Source organism: Nilaparvata lugens, chromosome 6 (genome assembly GCF_014356525.2).
Source record: "Nilaparvata lugens isolate BPH chromosome 6, ASM1435652v1, whole genome shotgun sequence".
NCBI classification, from domain to species: domain Eukaryota; kingdom Metazoa; phylum Arthropoda; class Insecta; order Hemiptera; family Delphacidae; genus Nilaparvata; species Nilaparvata lugens.
In genome coordinates this window covers 38,732,675-38,749,136 of record NC_052509.1, presented here as the reverse complement: position 1 = coordinate 38,749,136, position 16,462 = coordinate 38,732,675, and the positions used below count along the sequence as shown (strand labels likewise).

General features: G+C 34.0%; 1 protein-coding gene across 1 annotated transcript in view; it reads right to left on the bottom strand.

Moving 5' to 3' along the window:
* Positions 1-16,462, bottom strand: part of LOC111049553 (nuclear hormone receptor FTZ-F1-like) — a 242,115-nt gene that overhangs the window by 116,968 nt on the left and 108,685 nt on the right. The window contains exon 4 of the mRNA XM_039430756.1: positions 11,269-11,313. Within this exon, the coding sequence (XP_039286690.1) occupies positions 11,269-11,313 (45 nt within the window). The remainder of the gene's footprint in view (positions 1-11,268; positions 11,314-16,462) is intronic.

Below are 16,462 nucleotides of genomic sequence, written 5' to 3'. Positions count from 1 at the left end.
ACAGAATCAGGAACGTGATAAATTGTCTCATCAATAGTGAAAAAGCAGTGATAATAATGAATATAAAAATGGAAATCCTGACCAATCTAGGCCTAAGCAATAATGAAGAATATTAACAATATTAGCAAAGACTAACGAATATCCATAGTATTCGTTTCTCTATGATATTAGGTAGGATTTTAGATTGAGAAGAAAATTGATGGAAAACATGAATGACTAACTGTCACAAGAATCAAGAATCACAACAACAAAAACTTGATAAATAGTCTCATCAATAGGAAAACGCAGTGATAACAAGAATTAATATAAAAAGTGATTTTTTGTGAGTGGAGTAGATGCGGCTGTAATCGCAATGAGTGGCGGATAGCAGCGGTTTAAGTCGGCCAAGGCCAATTATTCTTATATCATAACTGACATACATTCCTAATTTGAAAAAACAACGTTCAAAAGCGCTATCGCTTTTAGAGTTTAATCTACTAATAATACACATCAATCTCGGATCAAAGTATTCCCCCTATCAACAATATACAATTGATTCAAATTGAACTGTATTGTGAATTGATTCATTACGTCATGAAAAATAATCCTATAATATTAGAAAATAAACAAAAATTATATTATTAATAATGTTTATTGAGTGTGATCATTGTATTTAAGAAACTAGTAAATGGACCATAATAAATGAGGGAGTTATCCATAATGGGATATTAATAATTGTTCTATTATCTGTAGAGTTATTTGTTATTGAGTTCATTTCATGTCAATATCCAGGAACTAATAACCTATTATTTTGAAATAATTCAGTATTTTTGGAGTATATTTCAGTAAAATAGCTAGATCCTGTGACAAAAGACTGGTCTATAGAAACATATTTTCAATAGTCAGCAGTCAGTAAATGAATGTGTTTCTCAAGGAAAGAAACTGAAGGGTGAAAAACATTATCTATAGTTAGTTGTTTAAACAATTCAGAATTTGTTAACCTCTCCAGCTACAACTTTTGAGAGGAGAAAGCTACCCTAAAATAGTCGGTGAGCTGTCTTTGAACCAGGGGTGATGAAAAAGAATGCACAAACAAAGATTCTTTCAGCACATTGAAACTCCTCAATTCCAACCTTTTCAACGTCACATGCACAGCCACCTATTCAAGGCAGATTTACAACTTTCCACCTGTCTCCCTTTTGTCTACACATTTGTCCACAGTTCGAAACAATTTCGTACGGTCAAAACAGACGACTTTTTCTAGGGAATCTAAAAAAAACTGCATACATCCCGAAAATGGTTCCATTTGTCTGCCTGTGTTCAAAAACACTTGTCTGCCTTTGACAAAAATATGCCTTTCACATCTGCACATGACAAAGGCTTGTCATATCTTCTTCAGAGAATGGGTTTGAAAAGAGGGTTGTGGAAGAAACTTGCCGGCAAGAAGTAGGCACTCAGCACAAATAATAGAAACAAACGATTGTTTCCGAATTGGAAATGTCTCAACTAGGAAAAGATAACGGGGTTTCCGATTTCGACTCGGATATTGAAAGAAGTCATAAAGTTCAATACTATTATTGAAAAGGGAATAGAGGTTCACTCTGTGATGAGAAAAAGCATATTGGTGACAAGCAAAACCATCCTTTACATGCAGAAAACACAATAATACTACAGTATAATACTAAAATCGAATAGATTGTTATTATTGTCAATTCTGTATCTATGGTAAGTGTTTTCACAAGATTCATCAACATCACACATGTTGTACAGGTAACTTATTAGTGATACAAAAAAATTTGTTGGTCTGGAAGTCATCATGACGTTATAAATGATAACGAATGAATAACATAAGAAGTATAAATTATTCTCAAAACTCAGTGAAAAAGATGACAATTTTTTCCATTATATGGATATTACACTAACTATGGTATTTAATACACAATACTTGTTAGATGATGCTGGATAAAAACACAGTGATAGCATTATTGAGATTTTGATAAAATGGTGTACTTTCTCCAAAAGTGAGCAATATTATCCAACTTCAATATTCAATAATTGAAGTCAGCTGCCATACCTTGCATATTGGCATTAATTATTTGATATGAGTTCTTGAATAACTTGGAAAATTTGTCAATGACAAGCATTTCAAAAAAAAAAAATAAATAAAATAAACATTAGCCAATAAGGTAAACTGATTGGTACAACACAAATATGGAGAATGGAACAAAGAATGAAGCCAAGGATATTGATACAGTAACGACCAAGTCTCAGTGACTTGATAGAAACGTACAAATGAAAACCAAAATCACCAGGGATCAACAAATCTATCAGTAAAAAGTCAACTGCTAGCCTTCGCAATACAAAAATGAAACATTAATTTATAAAACTCCCTCATTCCTTTCTTTCTGACTCATTCTCTCTCTCTCTCTCTCTCTCTCTCTCTCTCTCTCTCTCTCTCTCTCACTCACTCATTCTCTGAATTTTCTGTACACCCCTCAGCTGTTCCTTGATCAATAACAGTCAACCTAGTGACCTGAACCGACTCCACTACTGGCCCCTGACTCAAATTTAATTTTTACCCAAATACTGAGCATTGGAAGCAGGCAGGCTTAATAGCATGATCAGTTATCACGAAAAAGGTCACCACCGAAATAGTTTAGGGTTTAGGGCGCCAGTCGCGTGAGTTGTTGCTTCGATTAGTAAATAAATGTGCCGAATTTGCAATTTAATTTGCTTCGTTACCGATGTGCATTGGTCGAGGTTTCTCGATGGAAAAAGCATGACGTTTATTGATCTGCAGAATGGTCAAAAGTGGGGGAGTTTTACGTGATCAATGTACAACTAAAACTCGTCAAAATTTTAAATGCGTAATAGAAGCATGGAGTTCCAATCCGAAACAATGCAGTATGAAAATAGAAAAAAATAGTAGATTCAACCCAGCATTTGTGGTTCAGAAAAATAATTTTTGTCTATTTGAAGTAAAATCGATTTTCCAAATAAACCAATTACTTCAAGTTCAATCCATAAATTTTATTTCCAAACAAATACTCTCATGGCAGTAAATAAAAGCCCATTCGTGGATTTATATTCATTATTTTTTTAGCGAAATAGTTCTTCTAAATTTCTCAATTGAGTTGAATGTTGGGGGTTGTTGAATGAAAAACTTCCTTAAAGTTTGAAAATCTTTAGTTTTGAGAGATTAATATTTTGCCCAACTGATTATTTTGGAAGATTCAAAATATAAATTATTCGACTGAATAGATCAAAGTACCGAACCTACGTATTTCTTAAAATAAAAAAGAGAAATGCATTATACTCCCACTAATTCACTATAGCACCACCGAATCAACCAGATTCTTATCGTTAACAAAACAATGCAAAACACAGACAAATAATGTGCAACATAAATTTTCCAACGTGATAGCTGACAGCTACTGTGAACTGGATTCATAAGAAACAAAATATCAGCGATTGGACGATAATAAAATTAATAATCAATATTGTGACAATTGAATCAGAGAGAGGAGGAACGATGAAGCATCAGCAAGTATAAAAAAAACAATAACGAACAATATTGTGACAATTGAGAATCAGTGACAGGAGAACTGATAATGATGAATTCGGAGAGAATGATTGGAAAAAATAATGAAGAATCTGTGGTTAGGGGGAGGGGAGAATGACCTAGTTACGCAAGCCAAGGAGCTGCACTTGGACTACTTTCGATTTCTATCAGAGTATCACATCATCAGAGCGGCGCGTACGTACGCGAAAGCACACACGCGCGCGCACTGAGATGACAGTGACGTCAAAATTGTTGATTAAACCAATACAGAATGAAACACTGGAGTAATTTTCTCAGCGAAAATTTTCGTTGAAAAGTTCCGCGAAACTTAAAGAGTTTCAGAGGGTTCTCGTGAAGTGATCTAGACTCTTCACTAGACTATTCCTAAAACTTGATAAGATGCATCTATGTGGCGAGATAGTAGACATGCATCAAATATGCAGTTTGCTGCTAGTTGCTCGTTCAGACTCGACTCGCTACTAAACACCCGTTTATTTTCCCCTCGTGAAGATTTAGAGTCTATTATCGAGTAGAAAAGACTCAAGTTATCTATACTATAATAAAGGAAAGAACTGGCTTATACACGTACGGGATCCGAGAATTATGTTTGACGCATCATCACGTCTGAACTACCAGACTGATTAATTTGAAATTTTGCATATGAATTCTTAATCAACCGGGGAGGATGGTTAGGTCTATTTTCAATTCTTCAAGATTTTATTACGTCAAGTTTTAAAATAGACCCTTGCGGAGCACGGGTTACCTGCTAGTAGTCAATAGTTTATTAGTTTCAATAGTATCTACTCCATTCATTCAAGCATCAAGTACTCATTTATGAGCTCAATTATTTGAAGAGTTATCCCCTTCTGTGACAGTAGCCTACTCCCTCCCTTGCAACATTCTAACAGAACAACATTTTTTGAAATAAAATTATATAATTATATTTGTCAGATTACATCAACATAATTGTAAAAGTTTCAAGTTTATATAAACTATTTCATGCTTCAATTGTTCACTAAAACCAAGCTATTCTTATTTGATTTATAATCATTAAAAACAAAAAAAACTTCTAGATTTGGTATTCACATTTATTTTGTTTTGAAAGTCGATTTCGTATTGGACTTATTATAATATACAGTAACACTTACATATCTCGAAACCTCAGTAATTAATAAATGTCAGCAGTGGAATTATTGAAGCTCACGTTATGGGTGACGAACATTTCATTTCACCTTGGAAGTGTAACAAGTGAAACTTCAGTTGGTATTTCCATTTTCAAAACTTTTTTGAAAATTGACTCTTCTTACCAACAGTAGCCTGAGTATTATAGCTAAGGCTAGGAAAGAAGGTAATTATTATAAGATAATGAAAATCAAATGAACCGCCTTTTAACTAGACAATTTCGATTCAACTTCTCCAATAGTACATTAATATCTGAAATACATAGTTGAATCGAGTTGAATACATAAAACCATCCAACAACCTCTACAGATAAACCTTTAAATAATAGTAAGTAGCAGTAAAACCGTGATAGGACGTTGAGAAGTGCAACCCACTACCTACACCTACAGCCCAATCCCCAATGCAACACACTGTAAACGAACACGAAAATACAACCTGTGAACGAGCACAATGAGGCTTCAGCAGTTTCAGCACCTATCTGTTACATTTTCACATCTATGTTCGCTGAAAATCGTGCGTGCAAAATATCAAAGCCCTGCAATGCAATCGATCTACTGAATGCAAATGCGTGAGTAGGAGAAATTATCTCTCAACGATTCTCACTCACTCTCAACCTTTTCCTATCAATCCGTCTCTCTTCCCCACACTACCAATATTTCTCTCCATGGAACTTCCCCTTGTTACTCTCTCACACACTCACTATCTCTCTCTTCAATGCCTCACACTCACTCTTTCTCTAACAATGATCTCAACCAATAAAATTGAACACTCCTCAGGCTGAAAGCGAGTGCGAGAAAGAACTTCCATAAATGGTATGCCAACATTACGTCTCCCAATTCTGACTACTCAGGCTAATAGCTCCATTGAATTTATTAGCAACGAAGGAATATATCTATATTCTTAAATATCATATACCTGAAAGATACAAATATTCTGTATTCAACCTAAACAGGCAGGTATGTATCTATCAATACATATAACTATAGGGTTCAATATTTCTGTAGCATTATATAATAGAGAAAAGATAGTATAGCTTATGCTCTATCTTTTCTCTATGATTACATTCTCTACTATACTATTCGATAATATAATATGTATTGTCTATATATAGCCTATATGTCTTGATGTTTATATAGTTTTTAGTCCATAACTATATGGAATATAATAATTTTGGACTGCAACAAATAAAGAACATTTCTTAATAAGAAGCATTAGCAATAGAGTAGTGAAAAAGCTCTTCAGATTTCAAAAATACTTCTTTCATAGAGTTGAAAGTTGAGTATTTTTATAGGAATTCAATAATTTAGAAAATTTGAGTGACTCATTTTTTGCGGGTGATGTCCACATGAATTTTTGCCAGTGGTTGGGTAAAATGCAAGGGTGATTGATACGATTAACCGATCTACCGGCGGGAGTCGAACCCACAACGTGGTACAATATACGCTTATTGTTCATTCTTTAAGCTTTATATTAGGTTTATATTGTAGAATTTTTTAAAGAATCTTTGAAAAACAAATAGATATCCATCCATCAACAGTAGTTATCAGAAAAAAATACAAGACCGGAAATCATACAAACATTAATTGAATACTTTGTGCTGAGGGTGATGCCCACATTGCCCAGTGCCCACAATACAATGCAAAACCTTAAACGATAAAACATAATTCAAAAACCTATGTGGGTGATATTCTATGTGTGTTGTATTCTAAGTATACTGTCTACTATCCTTACTTCTCTACTTTATTATATACACTTCATTCATTATTAATTGATTTTCAATTTTAATCCTTACCCTGATTGCTGTCCGTGAAAAGGAAAAAACAAAGAATCAAAGGTAGGTTGGGTAAATCCACCTATCCTGTTACTTTCAATTTCTCTTATATATTTTTTTTTCAAAAACATAATTCATAATTTCATTTTTTAAGAATATAAAAATTATTAAGTCATGGTTTCCTTATTTTTTTGTTGGAAAAAGGAGTACTTTTCGGCTCTCAGCGACTACTCCCCCCCCCCGCACACAGAGAAATCATCCAAGCGGAGAGTATATTCAAATAAGAATGTAATTATTGTTCTTTGTATTCATCGAATAAACATGAACATAGTTTGAATTTGAATTTATTCATAGACAGTATATGCAGACAACATATATAGACCTATATATATAATGTGATGAAACCTATTTAATGTGATGTCAAAGTTGTATGTATCCTAACCCATTTTATCAGCAGCCTGTGATGAAACCTATTTAATGTGGTGTCCAAATTGTATCCTAACCCATTTTATCAGCAGCCTATACTTCAGAATTGATGAATTGCAAAGAAACATAGACAGCTTGAGGCAACTATTTAGTCTGACACGTCACTCACTTGAGAACTGCACATCGAATTAAAGGTGTTACCACATCACAGACAGACTCATATTCTCGCTTCTCAGTTTCGTCTGGCTTATTTATTAATACCTTCTGATTATACTGTATTATGCTATCTCTTGTGCCACTATGTATCTCTAGTGGCTTGTATTAAAATCGCCATCTTGATCTCCAACAACGAACAGAATATAAATGAGATTGAATAATAACAGACTACACTACTTTGTGTCACAAGTCACAATGGCAATGGCCAATGCAAAATCTATTTTCTCAAGATTTTCATGAATAATATATAATTCAGTAGCTGCCTAGTGGATTAAGTCAATCAATAAATAACTTATATATTCATATTGATTTTCCAATGTTCTCAACGCGCAATATTGATTTAGTTTATAAATAAGAAACTTCATATTAATTGAAACTAGTAATAATGTAATGTAATATTATTATAGTCAGAAATAAGTTAACAATTTTTTTGACAGTTTTTATTTTTGTTTTTGACCAAGTATTGCACCTCATTGAATAATTTATTGTGAAGCCTTTTTTCGCTTGAACTCATAGGTAGTACAAAGGGTACTATGATTAGGATAAAATTGAATAAGATTGGAATAGATAAGTCCTGACACAGATTATCCTATTCTGACATTAAAATGATTTCATCATTCTTTTCGATAGTTTATTATCACTGTAATTAATTATATATAGTGGACTGAATGCTATATTATAATGTTCTGAAATTTATAAATTAATAACTTTATTATATTTTGATTTTTTGCTCGATATTTTACTTTTAAATTTAGTATTAGGATACAGACTACCACCAGCGAGCAAGTATCTTCGTTTCAATAAAACTATCCCAAGAATATGACAATGAATTGTGTTACAATTTCTTTATTGATTGTACCGTAAACGATTGTACCGTAATTTCAATGGACAGAATTGAATTCATTTAAATTTCATAAGTAAAGAAAAATTACAATTCTTACAGCTTGATGCCATGATAATATTCATTAGTACAACTTAGTAATAAAACCACAGAATGATTCAAATCAATGACGAAAAGAAATGAAACGGCACATTAATAACATTAACGGCACATCTATTATTTGTCACATAGAGCGTATCTGAAGATTATGTGCCAAAAAATATACAGCATTTAAAACGGATGGATTCCATGAAACACAGAATTCCTTAGCAAACAAGAAACGACTGAACATCGTTAGCATACAGGATTTTTGTTTGCAATAGACGTGCAAATAAAGGCGAACCCAATCCAAAATAAGTAACACCCTCATGCCATACTGGTCGTAACACATGAAGAAATAGCCAACTCCAAATAAATCGAGCCAAACCAACCAGAACGACAAAACAACAAAAAGCCTCCTTCCTGAAACAATGGCCGAGTTGCAAAATCTATGTCGCTTGAACTTTTGACATCTGAATGAGGTCCAGCGTCCAGCAAGCAAAGAATATTCCAACGCTGATCACTCCGAACTCCATTGCTCAATTCTCCAACCACAGTCGAATTTACAAGTAAGACACTGAGATAAAATGAAAAGATAAATATAAATGAATAATTCTGTGTATTTCCACTATCGCAAAATCAACCCCTACAACAACACGAAATCACTTCATTCAGCATATCGCACTCAACATACGGTGAATAAAAATATGCTGTAAAACATTCATGATTATTTCAGAGAACACAACACAACAATGCATAATTTGGAATTATATTCACGATAACCATAACATTTCATGATATAGCTAATTTATAGTTAAAACTAAGAGTTTTATCAACGAAATAATATTAATCAAAATACCAAAAAGATATTGCACTGAGCTTCAATGAAATTAATATTCTATGATACTGTATTGAATGGTGGTAAAAGTTTCATTAATAATTAGTGAATGAGTTAGTATTATTGATGTTTGTTAGGATATGATCACATTGTATGCACGTATGTACAAGTGTACGCGAAGCCATGCATGATCATGCATGTAGATGGGACATGCTGAACGAGTGCACTTGGTGGTGGCGTTCAGTGTGAGCAGCAAGAGACAGACAGACATGTCAGTGTTTCAATGGCTCTTCCCACATTTTGTTTCTAATCTGCACTCGTGGTCATGTATGGTTGGTCTCGCGTGCACTTGCAAATAAGTGCATCCAATGTGATCATACCCTTGAAGTTATGATTTTACAAGTACCAAAATGTTGAATGTCTGATTTTTGCCACTTTCCTCTTTTCTGTAAGTTACACAATTTTCAAAAACAAAATGTGACATAGTACTGTTCTACTATACTTAATACTGTATATATAGTTACTATACATAGTAACGTGAAAGATAGCACTGTTCTTCCATGTTCAAGATACATTTCTGGAAATTCTCTCTTGGAAACAATTATTCTCGAATTCTGAACTCTGACCACTAACAATCCAGAGACGGATAATTGCATCATCAATGATAAAACTCAGTTGAAACTGGGAGAAAATAAGCCAAAATATTCAGTTCTCTTGTTAATAAAGCCAACAGAAAGATAAGATCGGGCAGTTAAGTACAGCGGATGATGTTGAGAATGGCCAAGTGGATTAAGATGGCCTAATTCAGAATCAGATAGCTGAAATATGACTGAGACATGGCAAGCATAACGCCGGTTATTGCTAAGCCGCGTTTACACGATGCTAGTGGGTATTCTGGTTGACTAGCCTATTAAGTAGCTAGTTTCTAGATAGTTGACCGAGTTGACGTTCTGTCAGCGGAAAATCTAGTGACTAACTGATTATACTGTGTGTAGAGGAGGATAGTCTAGATGCCTTTCTAATACTACTGTACAGATTAAGTTGACTAATCTATTTTTATTTTTAATTACTTATAACTGTACTAGAGCAAAGTCCGTGCACACCTTATAGCCAATGGAATTCCAATATAAAAATAGGAGCACACTGTTGCCGTTTTATACTGGCCTACGCTCTCTTTTTCGCTCTTTCTATCACATAATAAGCTCACAGGGTCTCTGGATTCTGTGAAAATTGGCAGCACTGTACTCCATAAGAGCAATGCTGTAAACTAAGGTTTGCACAAACTAAGGTTTGTACACTGGCCACTGGCCTGAAATAAATGACTATAAAGTTATATTGTTTTTTTCACAATCCCATTAAATAGCTAGTTAACCATTAGTTAATGCTATTAGTCGACTAGTCTGATAACTATACTATCAAATATATAGTATAGATTAGTTCTATTTACATAGCTTTCATTAGAGGTTTGAAATAATCATTAAACAGTAACTATACTATCAGAGGACAGAGGATGATCATCTAGCTGACTAGAGTACTAGCAACTGGATACTGGACTACCCACTGGAATCGTATGAATGCGGCATGCGATGGTAGTCGGCACTTTAAAATTCAATTAGTTGCTTTGCAGAAACTTGCAAATTGACAAGATTCAGTAACTGTACTGGTGCTTGGTCGGGCATTGGGCAACTGCACTCCTACTTGGCAGCAGGCAGCTACAACCCAATTACATGCTATGCTCACTCTACATTTGCTTCTATCAAAGAGAAATTCGACTCCTACGCGTTCTATATATCAGGCAAAAAATTAAATTCTACTCAATTATGAATATTTTCAATGCAGCAGTCGGCAACTACCTTAGAAATCCGCTTTAAACTGTCAGCATTCCTTATGAATAATAGCAATGCTTCTCATTCAAATAATACTGACAGTTTGAAGACACTGTAACTTTAACTTTCTCACTTTCTCACTTTAACTTTGATTCTACAAAAATGCTAATCAGAATATTGTTGAAATCAATCATTTTCCCACAAATGTCCACGTTTACACGTAAGAAATTTTCAATCATTAGATTTGAAGTTTTAGATCACTAGATGTTCATAATGAATTCACTGGACCAATGTAAATTGAAAATGTCCATATGGGACTGGACCAAATGTGAACTGTTTAGAAAATTATCATCATTGGATCAATCACATTATTTGGTAAATAATTGATAGTAAAAAATTATTCTATTATCACTATAATAGAAGTGATTTCTACAAAACAGGAAGTACCCAAGTCTCCATAGAATTTGAATATTATGTGAGAATAGTTACATAATTTTGTATGCTTTAATATGAAATTATCAGCTTTACTAATCATTAGTTGATAATTACCATCTAAACTGGAGGTGTCGTACGTCGATTCTGACACGAGTAGACCTGTAAAATAAACGAAATAGAATTAGTGCTAATCCCTTCAAATCTATTCAAAAAAGTAGGTACCTGCAAAATCAGAACAAATTAGTAATTATTAAAATAATAATAATATTTTATAGAGAAATAAAGATGTATACAGTTACAGCCATGACAAGAGAAGGAACTGGAAAGGAGACGAGAGTCTAGAGAGAAACAGTAGAAACATCCTCACATTTCCAATAATTTCATGCATCTTGTTGAGAAGTTTTAGGTTGGACAGGACGGAATAAGAAACAAAACGATCACAAAGAAAATGATACCGACACGAGGAGGCCAGATAAAAGTGGGATGTGGGAGAAGAATGCATCCAGGACCAGGATACGTGGATAATGGTCATAATAGAAGTAGGAGGTAATGGAGAGAAATTTGGGGAACCGGAATTATCAGAACATCGGCGTCTCAAGATACGGCAGGAGAAATCATCATGATGTACAGTTCGAAATAATCTTACAAACATATTAAAAGATAGGACAGTAAATTCGAGCGGAGGTGGGGGGCGTTAAGAATCCTGACCAATAGGAACGTCTGATATGTAGAGGTAGCCGCATACAAAACCGTACAATAAAGCTCACGATAATGATGTGACTGGTTGGCTGGCTTTCACTGTACGAGAAAAACAATATACTACTTCACATTTAGTCCAGTCAACGAAACATTATAGAGGGAAAAGTTTGGAACACAATTTTCAACTTCACAGCTATTTTAAGGATAGTAAGAGGATTAACATATCAAAAGTCCACACCCCTACACCTATGCTTGAGGGGTGGGGGTGGTTTTAAAGTACCACTATTCCATTTTTTGCATATATCTCGGAAACGATGCATTTTATGAACATTTGTATTCTTTGCAAAATTTAAGCTTACAAAATTACCAACAAGTTTGTCTCTTAAATTTTTTCCATGTCTCTCTTAGTTTCTGAGATATCCGCTCTAGATAGTGAGAATTTTTAGAAAAACACTTCTGCCTCCAGTTTTTCATCTTTTCGGCCTTATAATTTTTGAACGATTGATGAAAAAATCCGTACTGATTATGAGCTGATAGAGCATTAAATCACCTTCAATTTGATGTATATTTTAACTATTTTACGCATTTCCCTGTTGCAGCAGTTTTAGTGTTCAGAGTGAAATTTTCTGTTTAGCAACAATGGATCAGTTGACAATGAAATTTGGAGGGAATGATTGAAACACAATTTTTGACTTTGCAGCTTTGTTGAGACTAGTTTGGAGGTGAGCGTATCAAAAATCCCAACCCCTAGATCATGTGCTAAAGGGATGAGGGTGGTTTGAAAGTTGCATTTTCCACTTATTACTTACATGCTTATATCTTGGAAACAATGTGTTCTTATTGACATAATCAACTTCGTAAAAATGAAGCTAAATGAATTTCCTACAAGTTTTATTCAGTAGAGGTTTTCGATAAATCTGATACTTTTCGAGATATTTATGTTCTAAAGTGATGCATTTTCGAAAAACTAGTTCTTCTTTCATTTTTTTCGCTCTTTGAAGTCTTATAACTTTTCAACAATTGATGGAACAAGAATGTGCTAATTACGAAATTGTAGAACATGAAATTATTTTTCATTTCATGTATAATTCGACTATTTCACGCATTCCCATAGTACTGTTGTAGTAGTTTTAGTTTTGAGTGTCTTTGTTTGGTAGGAAGTTTAGAAACACCCCCTGTGTTTAGTTTCGCAGACGTTCCAATAGGTACTCAATATGAATGTTCATACTGAAGCACACTGCCAATTTATGATGACAGAATAGTGAGATATTCAAAGAAAGTCACGTGTTGCAAATCTTGAGATTTGACACACAAAACTAAAACTACTGCAACAATCTTATGGGAATGCGTGAAATAGCCGAATTATATATGAAATGAAAGATAATTTAATGTTCTACAATTTAGTAATTAGCACATTCTTGTTTCATCAATTGTTGAAAAGTTATAAGACTTGAAAGAGCGAAAAAATGAAAGAAGAACTAGTTTTACGAAAATGCCTCACTTTAGAACATAAATATCTCGAAAAGTATCAGATTTATCGAAAACCTCTACTGAATAAAACTTGTAGGAAATTCATTTAGCTTCATTTTCACGTAGTTGATTACCGGTATGTCAATAGAACACATTGTTTCCAAGTTATAAGCATGTAAGTAATAAGTTGAAAATGCAACTTTCAAACCACCCTCATCCCTTTAGCACATGATGTAGGGGTTTGATTTTTGATACGCTCACCTTCAAACTAGTCTCAACAAAGCTGCAAAGTCAAAAATTGTGTTTCAATCATTCCCTCCAAATTTCATTGTCAACTGATCTATTGTTGCTGAACAGAAAATTTCACTCTCAACATTAAAACTGCTGCAACAGTCGTAGGGCAATTCGTAAAATAGTTAAAACATACATCAAATTGAAGATAATTTAATGCTCTATCAGCTCATAATCAGTACGGATTTTTTTCAACAATCGTTCAAAAATTAAAAGGCCGAAAAGATGAAAAAACTGGAGGCAGAAGTGTTTTTTCAAAAAAATTCTCACTATCTAGAGCGGATATCTCAGAAACTATGAGAGACATGGAAAAAATGTAGGAGACAAAACTTGTTGGTAATTTTGTAAGCTTAAATTTTGAAAAGAATACAAAAGTTCATAAGATGCATCGTTTCCGAGATAAATGCAAAAAATGGAATAATGGTACTTTAAAACGACCCCCACCCCTCAAGCACAGTGGGTAGGGGTGAGGACTTATGATATGTTAATCCTCTTACTATCCTTAAAAGAGCTGTGGAGTTGAAAATTGTGTTCCAAACTTTTCCCTCTATACCTTTATTTGAGCATTCATTGCCTGGACTAATTGTAATGTATACAAAACACATACTCGACACAATCACTAAAATACAACTCTTTTGACAGTCTAGTCTCGCATGCTAGTTTGCCCTGATATAATTCTACGTATAGACACTTAATAAGAAAAGGTTGACTATACGCAATATATATATATAACCATATTAAAAATATATAGCTAAACTATTCAACTAAAAATTACTACTGTATATGAACTGCACTACTGTCCATGACCACATGCAATGGATATGACCATAGGACAAATCACCACTTGTCAGTGATATGACAATATAAAAAATTTGACTGAAGTTGTAAATAAGTAGTGTACACTTCTTCCCTTGTCTCTCTCCATCTATTACTTCTTTTTTACTCTCTTCGAAATTTTCGTGCAAGGAGGAGGTCCGCGATTCTCACGCCTTTACATAATAATAAAACAAGAAGTTACGCCCCCTACTATAGGCCTACGTCGACTGACAAATGACAATAGTTTTCTAATCATTTCCTAATCAGCTTTCTTTCCTTTTGTCAAACGTCACTGCATCACAGATAATTGTGAGAAATTTCTTCGGAATATAATCAGTGGATTGCTACACTGAAGCAATTGTGAATAGTCTGATATAAGAGGAATAATTGATATACAACGCTATTAACTTCTGCAATTATTGGGGAAATCTTGAACTACTATCTACAGTATTTGTCATTAATGTACTTGAATATAGATGTGAACTTAAATATTGGATAGCAAGTCAGATGAAGCTGTTGAAAATGGAATATGCCTTTTTCAAATGTTTACTGTTTTCTAGTTCAGATGTGTATATTTGAAATAACTCAGGGATTAAAAAATGTCTAAAAGGAGATTTAAGTCTGTAGACCACACTTCTTCATAAGTTGAATTTCTATACATTTGCAAGGACGAAATAGGAGTTTCCCAGAGGAAGGAATCACAATTGAGTTTGAATACTGTGCTATTGAGATTATCCATTCAGAAGAGCAGTTTTTGTTCTTCAGCTCTTTTATACTTGCTTCAACTTCATCAGAGTTTGTAGGTTGCAAGAGAAATGAATTCAGTAGGGGGTTTCATTGATGTCATTATTAATATCAAGGTTAGGAGAGTTTGCCAGCTCTTTGTTCAAATTTTGTGCCTGTCTTTCCTTGGTGAAAAAATCATTCAACTTCGTAGCAACAACACCAATTTTAGTAAAATTGAAAAACCGAATAATGTGACTGAAGGCGTGGAACAATCAATCGATGGTGTACAGCCTCAAACTTTTTAATAATACTACTGTATATCGGTTCTACTTATAAGTAACTCTTCATTACGATTATGCTGCTTCTGAATGGAGAGTAAAATTTAGTAACTATTTTTTTATTTTCGTGTTTGAAATTTAAGGAGGAACTTGATCTATTTATTAGCTAGAATTTCGTTTATAATTTAAAATTTGAATAAAATTAATGATATGGTAATATTATGATGAGGAATTAAAACAGTTGAATGGATCAGATTATCTCTATATTACAGAATTCTGTACGAAATCAAATGCAAAGATACAGTCCTACTGTTCTTGCTTATTTCAACAACTCCTTTCCCACATCTTCGGATAACACCCCCCTATAGATCTTAATGGTTTTCTTTGCCCCACTACCCCCCCACCCCAATATTTGTAATAGAGGGGGGGGGTTTAGAGGAGTCTTGAAAGCTCAGGCCTTGAAAGAAGATGTGCAACAATCGTCGATCAATATGCATTTTCAATTTAGATAACCCCTCAAACCAAGTACATAATTTTCCAAATTCAATTGGAACGTGAAGTGTTGATAATGCTTTCAATTGTGTCATCATGTCATAAATGATGAGAAGTAGAATGATGCATTAAACGTGTTCACAGTTTTCATCGGCAGGCAGTGATGCTTTCAACCAATCACAGGAAACTCTATTCAAAAACTCAGCACTAGTGTCGCTCTACAACTACATCACAACTTGTCTATTTGTAATAAGAAATTATGCTTCCAATTCTCGTTACAGTTACATTTATCGTTCCCAAAACAGAAAAACCACATGAAGTGCACAGGAACTATCCCAATCTATGAAACCAATGACTTCTTCTATTGTCTCTCTTCTACTAACTGTCACTATATTGTGTCTTGTTTCGTTTCGAGGTGATACAGAAGTTGTGTTTCCCATTTCTGGCGGCAGGCGGCGCCAGCAACAGGCAAGAGACGCACATGGCACCGGCGAGGAGCGAAAGAGAGAGTGTGAGGTGTGAGAGAGAGTATTGCG